At 45.0% G+C, this 16,003-nt stretch overlaps 1 protein-coding gene across 9 annotated transcripts in view; it reads right to left on the reverse strand.

The window, feature by feature from the left end:
* Nucleotides 1-14,795, reverse strand: part of SNAP91 (synaptosome associated protein 91) — a 70,016-nt gene extending 55,221 nt beyond the window's left edge. For 4 of the 9 annotated variants that reach the window (XM_075046525.1, XM_075046524.1, XM_075046523.1 and 1 more), the window contains exons 1-2: nt 14,633-14,795; nt 13,764-13,923 (exon numbers count right to left, since the gene is read on the reverse strand). In XM_075046525.1, coding sequence (XP_074902626.1) covers nt 13,764-13,893 — 130 coding nt within the window. In that variant the 5' untranslated portion in view covers nt 13,894-13,923; nt 14,633-14,795. Of the gene's footprint in view, nt 1-13,763; nt 14,444-14,632 lie in introns of those variants that run through there. The other 5 variants (XM_075046528.1, XM_075046527.1, XM_075046526.1 and 2 more) reach the window with 4 other exon arrangements.
* Between the last annotated feature and the right edge of the window lie 1,208 nt (nt 14,796-16,003).

Consider the following 16,003-nt stretch of genomic DNA (forward strand, 5'->3'; position numbering starts at 1 on the left):
TACTCATAGGCATACTCATACCACCCATAGTATTAAGTGTTTTTCAGAAGAGAAGAAGAGTTTCTTCTTCTTCCCTATCAATCACATGCAGAGTCTGCGGAGAGACAGGGCAGATGACTTCAAGTACCAGCATATTTCTCTTGGAGCTTCCTCCAATTTCTCAAACTGAGAGTTTAATTAGCCTTAGAAACATCTTATTATCACACTACTCCTTTTTAAATACAACAGTTTATCACTTTGTATATCACCAAACACCTATTTTGAAAACAAAGCTAAAAAATCTACTGTCCATATACATTGCTGGATTTTATTCCAGTGCACTTTCATATGGTTTGCACCCCTCCTTCCCCACCATATATCAAGGCAAGACATCTGGCTTTAAGTCATCTGCAAAAACCACCCCAGCTCATTACCAGTATTAAACCAGTTATGTTGGGTTTGTGTCCCTTTTAGTCCTTCATCATTTTTCCATGCGGCTTCTCCTCCTCAGAGGTTCAGGTGCAGCTCTCTTGGAAAGGGCAAAATAAAAGCCAACTGTCAGATGGTCTTCTACTGGATCTGAAAGGATGCGACCAAAGCAGCTGTCTCCCCAAGTACTAATAATAAGGAAAAAGTGTGATTATACTGTGTTAAAAAAAATTCTTGCCATAAGCAACTCCCTCAAGTTCCATGAATACTTTTTACTTAAAAGTTCCCAGAACTTATAGCTCCACTGCCTCTGAGGGGGAGAATAATGTGCATTACCTTTAGTGTTTACACTGGAGTTCTCTCCTTGAGAGTAGCACAACTGAAAGATGACATTCAGGCCAGCTGCAGAAGCTCAAGTTTAAGCAGCAGCCATTAGGGTTTTAAGTATGGTCTTTAAGACTGCTAATTACTTAGTGATGAATATATTTTATGGACAAAGTCTGAGACCTTACTGACACCCATGATCCAACTATTCAGAAGAACAAAAGCTTCAATTTTACTCAGGAATTAAATATCTGGAACAATAGAGCTGTCACCCAGAAGATGGGCTACACGAACTCCCTAGTACAAACATACTAAGGAAAGCAGCTTTTTAGCCTCACACACGTGAAGCCAGAACACTAAGCAAAGGGGAAAAGGCCCCATGGTCAAAGAATCCTGCCTGGTTTCTTCCTGACCACAGCCAAGCAGGTTCACTGTAGAAAAAACCCTAGTTATTAGGCATGGAATCTTTCCCCTGTCCAAAGTAGTAAGAAGCTCATTCTTGAACCTCATTTGTACAGAATTCACTCACTTTGAATACCAAAGAATTTGTCTCAGGCAAGGATACAAGTTCAGCAAAGCAGGGGAAAGAGGAGAAATCACTGCTCGAATGATCCCTTCCTCTCACCCAGAGACCCCAATCCAGACCCTCTCTCCACCCAAATCCTGCTCCACAACTAGCTCAACAGAAACATGTATTTTTCTGCTCAAAGAAAAGAACTGAGCAGTTCCGCTTATGTCGATACGAAACATCAAGTAATTCTGGAGCTAGATGTGCCACTTCTCTATTTTATTGATTTACTGCAAATAGCAGCCAAGCCACAAATCATCATTGTACTACCTTTTTTGCACAGTTCTCAATAGTTTAAGATACACAAAATGACATTCGCATTTGGTAGACACCAACTGATGGTTATAAGGTTAAAAGCAATTGTCTTGGAGAAATGCTATTCCTCAGTTTATTGTAATACAGCATCTTAGATGCCAAACCCTCGGGGAGAGAAGGACATGATAAAACCCCTAACATTACAAGTAGCATTTGTGTTAAGCATTTGACCAATAACTTTGCATTAAAAGGAATTTCTATCCCACATGGCAAATCTCAGACGTCATGCTACAAGCCATTTGCTTCAGCAGTTCAAACCTGCCTTAACCAACATACACTTTAATTTAGGGAAGAAATATGAATCTTCTGCCAAGCCTTCAAAGCATTTATTCAATTTCCTCTAACAGGTAGAATTGTTCTCTCCACCCATGCAAGCACTAAAGTGACAGTCCCACCGCATCCTAGGTCTTGCTGCAAACAACAGACCAAGTTTAAAGGGAGCATATTCTTCCAAGATTATTGCTTAGAAGGATAACAGTCAATAAGATCTATTTAATTGACTACTGTAACTGGATACCAGGATTCCAGCTGTGGCCTGTGGTTATCCATCCACGAGGGTGAACAACCCCTGACATTACCTGTTGGTTATATCAATTCATAACTCTTATCACTTGGCTGTTTACTGAAATATCAGTAACAGGATCAACTGTGGCTTTTATCCAGAGCAGCACAGCTACACTAGAAAAGTAAAGATTTCATGTTTGCCACAGCAGTGTGGGTCATTTACTGTAATCTCTGCACTAGAGTATTTTCTAATCAGCCTTTACATGTTGGGCTGATCTTACACTCCAACAACATCTGGCAAAGTGGTAATCAACTGAGGCATGGTACATGAACTATTTGACTTGCCGTGCTGCTGCCATTTTTATTCTGAGAAGAATGAACCCTGGTTAGTGCTTTCCACTCTCAAATGATCTACTTTCCTCAGAAAACCATTTTTTTTTTAAATAAACCTGTAGAAGTGAAACTGTCACTAGCCTATCAACTCTGCCCAGAACGGCAATTTGTAATCCACTACAATCTGAATGAGACTGAAAATATATTGGAAGCAGCCTGATGTTTCACCTGCACTACTTGGCAGTTACACATTGGGAATACATTAAAAAAAAATAGGGTGGGGATGAGACAATGTGCAAGCAATTTCAGTGACATGTTAATTAGCTACAGCCTGTATGCTAGAAACAGGTCAGTCGAGCAGGCAGGCTCAGCAGCTGACACATCTAACTTCCAATATCCAGACCACAGTCCATGTTTTTCCTACCCTCTCAGCGGGATTCTTCTGAGAGTCCAGCTATTTTGTCAGTAGACACCACATGATGACACAACCTTCAGTACGGTCAGCCTGAAAAATAAGCAAACAAGGCCAGAGAGCCCAGGCACTCTGTTGAGCTGACAAGCCACAGGAAGCTTAGCATGGTTTGAAATTCTTAACTGGGAACGAAATGTCCACAGCTATGCAGACAGTCTTGTTGAAAACATGGACGTATCTGTAGAAAAAGAAACCAAGCGTAATGCAAACCTGTCCATGCAGTCAGTGCAACAGTATGGATGGTATGCCTAGAGGCATACTGAAGCAGTTGAAACTAAACAGCAAGTACTTTATAACATGGGTGCAATCATTTCAATCTATTTTGTCTTGCATCTATTTATCTATAAAGCAACAGAAAGACCATAAGAGTTCCTAAAACCAGACTGCTGCCTCATACGTGAATGCTGTGCCATAAAAAAAGGGGTTTTTTGGCTTAGTTTGTTGGGTTTTTTTAATAAACTGACTGATGTCCTTCACAATTAGACAGAGCTTTACTCTCTTGTTGCTAAAAAAAAAATAATGAAACCAAACGTGCCATTCCTTTATGTTCATTCCCCTGTACTGCACCAGTTAAACAAGATCCTTTTGCTTCTGCCACACGGACAGGTGAGTTTAAGTCTCGGAAATTTTGAAAAAACTAACATCAACTACCAGTAGACTTTACTCTTCAACATGAGCCTGCAGCCTTTCATATACTGCAAAAAAATTCTGTTAAATCCAATGGAACATCCACCTGAGATATTGAAGACGCAGTTAGGACTACTAACATTTAAAAAAACCTGACAGTAGTAAGTTGCTATCTAACAGATCAAAGTCACCAATACCTTTGGAAGATGGGTTTGCCACTGGCAGAGGAAGTTGGAATCCATCAGTCAGGCTCATATCCAGGCAGCAAAGCTTCACAAAGAGTCTTTAACAAAGAGTCAAATCTCTAGACTAGAACACCCAGAAGTGTCAATTAAACTCCTAAGCACGATACGGAGGCGAGTTTTGAAAGGTAGCTTCTCATAATACTGCCTTAGCAATTTCCAGCTTCCTGATAAACACGAGGAGGTTCTTTAAACTCACCTATTCCAAACACAGCAAACTTTGCCTGTTAATACTCTTGCAGTTCACAAATAACAGAGGAATTCGAAGTTTAAATCAAGCTTAGCAAAACTAGAAAGACTCTACGTGGCTTAGAATGAAAGATTAGATCAGAAAGTCACAGGCAAGGCTCACATATAAAAATAGTGTTCTGAAAGATGGAAGTAACGAAACATCACTCATGATAAAATATACATGTTTTCAAAACACTGGCACACTAGATATGCTGACTTCCTCTGGCTTGCTGCCCCTTAGCAGAACGTACATTCTCCTATAAATAGGTTTAGATGCAGCTATAAAACTTAGATTAAGAGCTACAGGCTCAATAACCATACTTTGGATTCCAGAGTCATGCAGCAAGATCCAAACCCAAGTCTCCATTTGAAAAGGTTGGGTTTTAAAACTCCAGGGTTGCTAAAGAACTGATGCAATGATACGTTAAAGCTTTTGTCTATATTCGACCCCTACATAATGAGAAACAGCAGCCTTCAGAGCCAGGAAACAGGCCAGCTGGCTTCCCTCTTTCATACAAGTCCCACACTCTCTGAACGAGAAGTGAAAGGAAGAGTCCTTTTAAAAACAGTTTGAACTCCCACTTAAGTGCATCTATGTGGGCTCTTCAGTTATGTGTAACTTGTATGCTCTAGCTAGTGCAGTCCTGCACTGTGGCAAGATAACCGATCACTGCCTTTTTTTGAAGACCTTCCTCTAAACTTGTAAACTTGCATACATTTTAAGAATGTGGGCGACAAGTCAGCATGTTTTATTCATGCTTTGAGCAGTCTTGTCCTCCTCTCACTGCTATGGAGGACCATTTTAGAACATTCTGTAAACTATCAGAGAGACTTAAGAGATATAACAAACCTATGCCAGAGGCACTAGGAGCCTGCCAGCCTCTGCAGGCTAACTGCTGACCATCTGCTATGGAAGCACCCGCTGCCATTGTGTCATCCCTGCTCGTGCCAAGCTAAGACTCAGTTTCAAGTGATCGACTGTACTGTCAGTAGTCAAGCCACAGTCTCATCCCACCTCTTCAGGGCAGCAAAGTTTAAGACACTTTCTTGACAAGACATATTCTTCGGTCCTTTAAATATATGCTAGAACAATCTTAGCTCAAGTGGACACCAAACTCTCCAATCTACGCTTACCAGTGTTTTACATCTCAGCCATAACCTAGTCACCTAAAAACCTAGAAACAACTAGCAAACAACATTGCTTTTTTTTCATTCCTTCTTTGAGAAAGTAAAGCCACTTTGGCAAAGCACACAGCTCAACTGTTTTGTTAGAGCCCTATGGCCCAACTACAACACAGAAGTTCCTGCCAACTTGTTTTCTACCTGTGGTAATTTTGCATATTGGCTTACAACCAAGAAAAGAGTTGATTGCCATGAGTCAGACCCAAGCTGCAGACGTGTCCTGTCAGCAACTTGCAGTTCTTGGGACATATGAGAGGCAGGGTGTACTTTCTTGGTGGCCTTCAAGCATGATCACACCTATGTACTCGCAAAATCTCCTCTACAAGAAATATCATAACACATTTGAGTTTTATCAATAGCTAGAAAAAACAGACTCTGGGAAAGGCAACCGACTGACACATTGCCTAAGCTCAAATGGTCAGAGTACAGATTACATAAATACACAACATTAGCATGACACCAGGACTTTACAGCATCCAATCCCTTTCATTAAACTAAGTTAAGATACAGATATAATCTAGAACAAAGCAGGGGATCACATTATCGTGGACAGGGAGGAGGAACAGAAGGGTATTTAGACTTGGTTCAACCAGAAGTCAGTGGTAATACAGTGCACTGCCATTTCCCATACTATGCCTACAACTAAGCTGCAAATCTCAGATGCCCAGTGGATGCTACCATTTGCCAGCAGCCTAGAAAACACTGTTCCAGTATTCCACCTACATTCATGGTGACATTTCAAGGCTGATGTCCAACCCCATTCGTGGCACTAGTCCAGATTGCTGGTATATTCCCTCTCCTAGTGGGCTACAACTCTCAACTGCTTCAGCAAATATGTTTCACAACCTCAAGAGAAGAATTTTTTATGAGCACAAGCAGCTTACTGGCTACCAGCTATGACTGTTGAATACACCTCTGAGCCCACCATTGCAAAACTTGCTTTGTATTGATTTTCAGTGTTTTCAAGCAGCTCTGCAGAAGTAAACATGATTAAAATGGCAAGATTATAAGTATTAAAAACAGTTTTAAGGGTCTAGCATGCAGTTCGCAAGACTCCAGAAAAAGCAGACTTAACCATACTCCACAAAGTGACAAGCTAGCCTCTGCCAAGTGTTCCAACTGCCTTCTAGCAATTGCCAACATCTGGTTTATTCAGGTTTTATTTAAGCCACCAAGCTCTCATCCAAGCAAAATTTTGGCCAGTAGGAAAATCAAGCAACCGTGCCGAGTCTGACAGGACGGGATACTCTAATAAGCTTACCAATGAAGCTTCACACTGCAATCTTGCTGGTACTGCTGACTCAGGGGAACAAAAGTACCGCTGCAAACCCTCTGCTACAGATCACTGCCTGCAAATCTACTAGGAAGGCTTCTTCTGTCATATCATTTAGTTGGAGTTCAGGGTTAAGCCCCGTGCTAGATGACCTGTTCTTTCGGCACACTAGACGTCCTGCGCTGAGATTCAAACCCTGATTTCCTAGCTTCCTTTATTCCTTGCTTTTTAGTTTTCATGGTATTTGAAACCCCTCTCTCCAAGCCAGGCAGAATATTGTTCCTAATCTGCATGCCACATGTTGAAGTTTGGAGGTTCAAGTTTCATCAGACACTCATTGTTGAGACTACTGTATTTCCCCTGGGCACACATCAGAATTCATGCTTTTCCACCCTTACCCGTATCGTGATCTGTGCCTTGAAAAGAACCTGTGCCAAAAAGGAACAGGGCATGTTAACTTAATAATACTGTTTGGTACCACTGACTCATCTTTAGACTACAGTAAGACTAATGGAAGGGATATAATGTCATTCCCCCCACCCCCAATTTTTCCCCACCTCCAAATAACACTGGAGCTGGCTTCTTCAGCAATACCACGTGTCCACAGCTGACTGAGGAAGACCTCTCCCTTTCTTTTCTTCAGGGACAGGGGGTATACTGGGTGTACATGGCAAGGTTTTGGCAGCAGGGGGGGATGCTGCAGCTGTGACCTCTGAGAATAGGGGTCTCCTCCACAGTCTGCGGGGGATATCTGCTCCAGCACCACGGAGTACCTCCTGCTCCACCTGCGACCTTGGTGTTCCCTCTGCCATTTCTCACTTTTTCCCCTCCTCCTCCTCTGCCTGTCCAGTGTTTTCTGCCCTTTAAGTATGTTTTCGTGGAGGTGCCACAAGCTTGGTGGATGGGCTCAGCTGTGTCCTGCGGTGGGTCCATTGTGGAGCCGGCTGTGTTTGGCACGGAACATGCCCTGGTCTCTTCTCACAGAGGCCACCCCTGCAGCCAACACCTTGCCATGGACACCCAGTACAGGAGGAAAGGTATGTAGGGGAGGAAGAGCGAAGTAGTCTCAAGTATCTTGAGCATAGGCAGAAAAATACTAGAAGAAGGTGTGCCTCCGCTATATTACCATTTCTTTGGAAGTGGGGACTAAGAGGGCAGCAAAGTCTCCTCTTTGGCTACCAACTTCTCCATCCAGCAAGAAGCAGAGAAGACGAATAGCATCCAAAATGCTCTATGTCCTTCAGAGTTATCCTGACTATCATCTACTTTTAAGCACTTTAAAGGATCCTTCATGGGGCAAAGACACAGAAACATAGACCAACCACACCAACAGAGTACTTTCTTGGAGACTTCACGGAATTCCTCACTAGTGGGACAGGCCCAGGTAAGGCACACACAGAAGATGGAGGGTTTGAGTGCCAGGCTGGGAAATCAGAGGCACAGATCAAATCAAACCACAGGAAATCAAACTTCAGATTAATTTTTTTGTTTGTTTAAAAGACGTTCAGTTGCTGCCACTCAGGATCTAAGGGAGTAACACTGTGAGACTATTATGAAACATATTCAACTACTAAATAGAAGCGATTAAAACTATGGACTGGTCACTGTCATACTGACCATCTCATGAACAAGGGGCCTCAAAGACAGACATAGCTACTCCATTATCAAGGTCTACTAACGGAAGTCAGTACAGCAGAAAGACCTGACTTGTCCCAGGATTTGTCATCCATGACCTTGACAAAGCATGTTTAACAGAAGGGTCTTGGTGACTATTGAAAACAGACTAAGAATACATGCCTTCAGCTGGGGAAAAGCCAAGGGGAGGGAGGGTAGGACTAGTCAATCTAGCTTTATCAAGTTACACTGTTTGGATGAAAGGAAGTTTAATATTACACTGTCTACCCACTCTTCTGTTTCCTCATCCTCCCTCTCCTTTCCTTAGGTATTGTACCATAAGACGAGTTAAACACAGAACAGTTCAGATGCACAAGATCAAGTGATTGGGCCCATGTTTCAACCTTTGTATCTTAACATCAATTCAAATTTCTACCCAGCTTCAAACATGTTTTGAAAAATTATTAGTTCACCAAGTCTTAGCTTAATTAAAAGAGCAGCCTTCTCTTGGTACTACACATGCCTTAAAAACAGTATGGGGCCAGGGGGGGAACTGAAAGTTAATGCCATTGTAATACTCAAGATCAAATAATCCAAAAAGCCTTCTTATTAGCTCCCTTACCCATGACAGACATTTCTGCTCCTATTCAGAGATCTACATGCCTCCAAATGAAGTGAGCCTTCAATACTGTGTTGAGAAAGGACATAGGAGAAGCCCACAGAAATAGAGACTGATGACAAGTCCTTACACACACACACCAAAAAAATAAAAGTGCTAATCCAATATCCATTAGTGAATTAAAGAAAAGCATTGCTTGCTTGGATTTTTTTCTTTTCAGGTGTGAAAGACATTCATTGGGGTGACAAGGAGGAATTCACAATTTAGAATACGCCCCAGCTGTGACAACAAAAACCAAGACACTGTATTGCAGCTGATCTTCAATGCTAACTTAAACAAAGTCAGTTCTCTCCTACACGGAAACTGTGACAAATTACGGCAATACAAGATAGAGCGAGACATACAGAAGTAGTTTAATTAGTGAAGTGTAAAGGATTAAGACCAGTTTGTACAGGGACTCCATTCTTGGCAGTTTTCTTGGAGGTACTTCCATGGCCATAAAGACAAAGTGTCACCTGGACTGCAGAGCAATGCAGTACTCCTACGTCTGCGCTACTCCCGCTAGGAAAGGGCCCCAAGTGCCAACAGACTTGGAACACTCCCCAAATCACTTCAACAGCAAAAAACTTCTGAAATACACATCCAAGTTAACCTTAACAGTCACCGAGGTCTAGTGACTCAAGATAGCTCCACTGACCCCCACCTCTCCCAAAAAACAGAGACAAATATATTCCTCAGGAATGAGATAGAGGTTTGTAAGCCTAACCTGTGGGATCTAGCAACTTTGTCTTTACTGAGTCTAGGAAAAAAGTTTAACCCATTGCTTTTGGTCAACAGCCACTTCTGTTTCAATACTAGAGACCACAGGGATTCAAACTTGTTAGGTCAACCCCTCAGTTTGCAGGAGAAAGGCAAAACACTGCAGGAACAAAAGTGTCTGCATAAGCGAAATACTGACATCAGCCCTGCAGTTCAGTTACCAGCATGAATTAAACTATAAATTTCCTTTTGGAGCCTTTGTTTGCCAGCCACATACAAATATGCAAAATTAGACTTGGGATGGAAAGATGTTACTACAGATACACAGGTCACTTCCACAGCCACAGAAAATCAAGTCCTGATCATCTGCTTTGTTTCCATGTTTCATGGAAATCTCCCAGCTCTTGATCAGGCCTCTGGAAAGGCCTTCTACCTTATGAGAATTACTTTTAAGAAGTAAGGAAGCACCATGTGGTCTTTTTCGAATGCACGCTCCAGAACTTCCTCCTTCTGCAAAACAATTCACTTGACAAAATAAGTCAAGGAAAATCCCAACCATCTTGATCATTTTCAGAAACAGGAACTTGTCACAACCAACTGCAGACGCAACAACCTCACTGGTCTCCAATTCACTTCCCTAAATGAAAGCTTGATGGTCTGTTTCTGAGTGAGATCCTTTATAAAAGAAGCTGAGTTCAGATCTACCTATTTTTCCCTTATCTATTGTGTGTTTTCACATTCCAAAGTCAAGTTATTTCCCTTCTCTGAAAGCTTCTCACTGTTGATACCATCAGTCACCTCCATTCAAGGCTGGAAGCTGCCTTTTACTTGCCCCACATAATTAAACCCTCAGTGACGCCTTAACACATCTTTCAGAACAACTCTGAGAATGAAACTTCAATGCCATGCACTAAGATTGCCCTCCCAGTTGAATTACCACAGCTTATATATCCTTAACACAGCCCATATATCTCATTCACCCATTCTGCAATGGCCCTTCTCACTGCATCAAAATCAAGTTGCTAATCCCCACTTCTTCATGGGAATACTTTCCTCATTTGCTGTACCTAATCACAATTTATTTAACACAACATGGTTAGCTGAGGGAGATGAATCCATATCATTATAGTGAATTTAAGACAACTTCAAGATGACGACAGTTTGGTAATTCTGAAAGGGTCAGAGCTCTAACATGCCAACTGCAACAGCTTGCCCCAAACCATCAGAGCATCCTAGATTTACATTCCTTTTCTCCCCACAGGGACTTGGGAAACTCATTTAATGCCATCTGGCACTACTTCCAGCAGTTGCTGGAAATTCACTAGTACAAGAGCTGGAATTCAAGAAAACGGTAAATCTCACTAATGAGTATATGATAGCAACCTAATCATACTTCAGTACTTCTTTACATGACAAGCCTGTGCAGCACCCAGAGTCCATGCCAAAGGACAGCCACTACACGGCGTCCGTATTAAAGCCTGTATTTGAAAGCTCTGCAAGTACAGAAAACCACACAAAGGTAAACGCTTAGCAGCTCGGCTTTTGTTAACAGAAGACATTCATTCTGTTCTCTCCTCCCTTCGTCACACACATACACTCATACCCAAATCATGCTTTTTATTCCTCAGAGCAAATTCCTTCTAAGTAGCACTCACTAAAAAAACCTCAACCAAACAAAAAAAACCCACCCCACACCTTGTCATCTATCATCTTTCTATAACCCTCTGGAACTAATATCTTCTGCAGAAAACATATGAGGACAGGCATCATTGTGCCCCATCCTCACAGGGCTACTTAACTCATGTTAAATAGTTGATCTCTCCATTTAATTTACAAAGCCCAGTTGCTAAGCAGGGCAGTGGAAGATAGGCTGTGTGACATGACACCTGGCCACTAAGACACCAAATAAAATTATGGAGTTCCCTAAGGACACAGAACCCCCACACCAATACTAGAATTACAGCTCTTCATAAAGCGTCGCTCCAACCATTGCTCTCTGGTACCTGAAGTTTTAATCTTCTAAATCCTTCACACCTTGACTTATCTTATCTTAAGGCATTGGCAAGTTTTACCTTTCATTCCCTTCTCCACGTCTCCAAATGCTACATATCCAACTTGAAATGCAGTCAGCCACATGACTGAGATCTGCCTCCACCTAGCAGTACCTCCTGCATGCACGGGGGCATTGCTCTTTCAGAGGATGAACTCGTAATGTACTCTCTCATCAGAACGTATCAAGCCCATTTTAACACTTATTCACGAGATATACACCCGAGTTCAAGGAATTGCCCATCAATTCATAGTTATGGGGAGATCCTTCAGGTTTAAGAGCCTGAAAGTATTTTTTCTTTTAAAACATGAACTTGGTTTTCACTTATAGTCCACAATTTTGAATATGCACATCTCCCACTGACAAGATTCTGTCTTTAATGGTACCAGATAGTTAAACTCTCACTGTTGTATACAGCTTGGAAAATAGAAGGAAAAATGAACTGCGATGGATCTTCCCAGGAAATGATAACTTCTCTTCCTCTTGTGTGTCTTACATGTAGGTGGGTATGAAATTGCATGAAATGCTACTGGCTTCAGTCTCCCTCACGCTCATTTTCTGAAGGAGTAATATTAGCACCAATATCCAAACACAGACCCTCTCCAGACCTTAATATAGCACTGGTAAATTGTTTCTACCTGGCTTTAATCCTGCCTATTCCAGATAGTACTTTTCTTTTGATATATATACACACACACATATATGTGTGTGTGCATACATATTTACACATACACGCACACAGAGACACAGCATGCTTCCAAACACACGAGTTATGATTTCTGGGGTTTTTTTAAGCTAAAGCTTAAACACAAGATAGCTTAAAGCTATCTAGAAACAGAGTAGGACAGTCCAGAAACAACCTACAGATTACAAAGTGTCAACAGCTACCAAACAGCAACATAGGAGACATCAATAACCCAGACGATTTTTTAAAATATACAAGAAAACAAGAGAGAATACATGATATCAAGACTGCTGATCTATTTTAACAACGGTTTAAACTCAAGTTAGTCTGCAATCAATGCTGCTTACGTCAGCATCTCTTAGGCATATATATGAGAGTATTTAGATATACTGGAAGACCGGCGTGCTGTTTGCCACCTTAAGGGTTAGCTATCAAGTCATTAGAACTGAAATCTGGAATTATTTTCCAGAAGTAATACTACCTCCTTTTAAGAAATACAACATAATCAGAGTTGTAGTTACATGCACTTGCACCAGCATTACTTAGTAACAGCCAGCAGCCAAGAGACTGCCTGGTATAAAGCCTGCCGATCTTTACTTGAAAGTATTTCTTACCATGTCCAAAAAAAACCAAAAAAGGGGAAAAATCACTTTATTTTAGACATTAAAACCTGCTGTTGATCTTTTGAGTTCCATGCTGGACAGTTACTACTGGTAAACAAGGCCAATTAACATCACGCAATTAAATTCTTTCATCATTCTACTCCTTGATGTCTCTAAGCAGGGACTGACAGTTGAGTGGGTTGAAAAGCAATAAAATTGTCAAGACAAAACATCGCTAGCTCCATTGTTTTTTAAGAAATGTTTTGACTCCAACCTTGTTCGTACACTAACTAGCTAATGCCAGTCCAGAAGAGATCATAAATTTATGAGACAAAGCCACCAGCCACCTTCAAGAAAACACGATGCAAACTAACGGACAGCTCATGAAGTTGCTGTCAGCTGTTTGGGACCTCTGCAACAGCCCTTAAACTCTCCAAAGGCTGTCCCAATCTACAGCGTAGTATCATCTGAGCACCTTTGCCATTTAAGCGCACCATCATCTAAATCTCTTCAGAGGTCTTCTGTGGAGATGGCCACACTCCTACCGGTGCTCGGCCAGCTCCCGGCGTAGCATTTACGCCTCTGCCTAGCTTAATCCTGACCAAAGCAGGCAGCGACTAGCATGTGTCCATTTTGCCCTGTGCCCAATTCCCTCCCCGCTTTCTGAGCCCCTGCTCCCCAAGGCACGCTTCGCCCTGCCTTCGCGGATAGAACGCAAGAGGTCACGAGGGGGGAAAAAGAAAAAGAAAAAAAAAAAATGGCCGAAAGAGCAGTATTATGCAATAAGAGAAGAAATGCAATAATAAGTCATCCTCTCCTGGAGATTTCTCCTAACCCTTACGGTTGGCAAGCTGGATTACAGCAAGCGCGCCAAGCCAGGCGGCCCAAAGGCCCGCTGAAGAGCCCCGCGGCAGGCTCCTCAGCCCCGGGTGGGGATACAAAAAGGGATGCTCACAGTCCAGGTGCTTTTTCTTGGGCCCCATCACTTCATGCGTGGTGGCTTTGCAGACGGCTCTGGCTACGGCTGATCCCGTAACGCTGTACTGAGCAGCTGCGATGCGATCTGTCAGCGTCTGACCCGACATCTTCGACTGGCGTGCCTGCTGCTGCCTGCTCTGCAGAGGCGGAAAACACGGGAGGGGAAGGGGAGATTCCGGGTTTATCGCCGAGGGGAGGCGGAGGAGGGGGGGGGGGGGGGGACACGGCAGAGACACGCACGGACACACGCACACGGACACACACAGCCACGCCACACGCACAATGGTCCTTCAGGCAGCCCGGCCCCTCCCGAGGCGCAGCCCCCCCCCCCGCCCCGTTGTGTAAGCCTTTGCCTCACGAGAAGCCGCCTGGGGCAAAAAAAATTAAAATAAAAAAAAAAAATAAAAAATAAGGTATTTTGGACGCTGCAGGGAAAGGATGAAGGGGAAATAACGATGGTAGCAGAAGGAGCCTGCACACAAATAACGTACGAGCCCCCAGGAGGGGGGGAGAAACGACACCCCCCACCACCACCTGCCCCGGCAGCGCCCGCCCCCCGCTCCGGCCCGCGGAGGAGCCGCCGCCGCGCCCCGGCCCCGCCGCAGCGCCCGCCCCGCCGCCTCCCCGGTGGGGGGGATTATGGCACCGTTGCGCCATGTTATGCCCTCCCGGTGCTCCCCCCCCCCCTCCACCACCACCCGCCACAGCCCTAAAGGGGACCCCCCCCCCCCTCAGCGCATGGGGGCTCGGCGGTCTGCGGCGGCTGCCCAAGCGCCATCCCTTCCCCGCAGCAACCGCCGGGGCTGCGCGGAGAGAAGAAGGACGAAGCGAAGCGGCGGGCCCGACCTGTCAGCGCGTCCTTCCCTCCTCCCGTCCTCCTGCCGCCGCTCCGGGGAGGGCACCGCCGCCTCCCGCCTCCACCAGCTTCCCCGGCCCGGCCCCTCCGCGCTGCCCGCTGGCGAAGCGCCCCACGGCAGCAGCAGCAGCAGCAAAAAGCAAAAACCACCCCCCCCCCCTTCTCCCTCCCTCCCTCCCTCCCCCCCGGTAGCCCCAGGTACGGGGCGGGCTGCCCCCTGCCGCCGCCGCCGCCGTTTAGGGGATGCGCTGTCTGGGCGTCCACGCCCGGGAGCCGCCGCTTTAGCTATTTCCAGCCGGCGGCTTAATCCTCCCGCAGCCTAATCCCCCCCCGCGCTACTGCCGCAGCAGCGCCCGCCCCCCACCCCGCTTGCGGAGGGCGGGACGGAGCCGAGCGGACCGGCCCCGCCGCCGCCGCCGCAGGTCGGTGGCCCGGCGCAGTCAGGTGACGCGGTTGCGGGTGCGATACGGTGCGGTACGGCCGGGCCGCACCGGGACCGAGGGGTAAAAACACCCCACACACCCCACACACACCCCCCCCACGGCCCCTCTTAAAGGAGCCGCCGCGTGGGGGGTGAGGCGCGGCCCGGGCCGCCTCCCTCTTCCCTTCCCACGCGGGTGCAGAGCCCGTGGGGAGCCGCGGGGGCCCGGAGGTTGCGGGGGGGGGGGGGGAGCCCGAGCTGCCGATGCTTCCTCGCCTGCCTGTCGTTAACCGCTTGAAATAATTGACGCACCCAAGGGATCCCCAAACCGCGCGCACGCTGGATCTCTCCAGAACCCTTTTTGTGATGGTGGTGGTGGTATCAAAAATACCCGAAACGCCTCCCCAGGACGGGGTTTTCTTTCTGTTACCTGAGATATCCTAAAGGTCCTGGTTACGACGCAGCGCTACGCTAGGGAGGATATATCGCCACGATTTTATTGTGTACCTGAAGCCTCACGGAGCGATCTGTGGAGTCCTGAGAAGTGTGGCGTACACCTATTACCGTAAATTGGCCGAACTTAGTTTTGGAGTAAAGTGGTTTAGGTGGGTGGGGTCTGAACGAAATGGCAGTGGTAGCAATTACTTCGGGCTGCCGTTAGAACAAATTTCAGAAGGGGATGTAAGCGAGTGTTATTAATTAGCTGAAGGAAACGGCATGTGCAGTCAGTATTGAAGATTTGTGCTTGTGAAGTGGTAATTAGGTTGTGTTGCATACAAAGACGCACGGCACCATTTTCATTTATTACGCCAGGAGCAGAATACTCACAAGGGATTGTGGTCTGTGACAGCATGAAACAGCAGCTTTTTTACTACTTCTTGGGTTTTTTACCTAACAACCAAGAGATTTTAAAGTCCCAGGTACCTTGAAAGCTTGGGAA

The sequence above is a fragment of the Buteo buteo genome, chromosome 15 (genome assembly GCF_964188355.1).
Source record: "Buteo buteo chromosome 15, bButBut1.hap1.1, whole genome shotgun sequence".
Classification (NCBI taxonomy): Eukaryota; Metazoa; Chordata; class Aves; order Accipitriformes; family Accipitridae; genus Buteo; species Buteo buteo.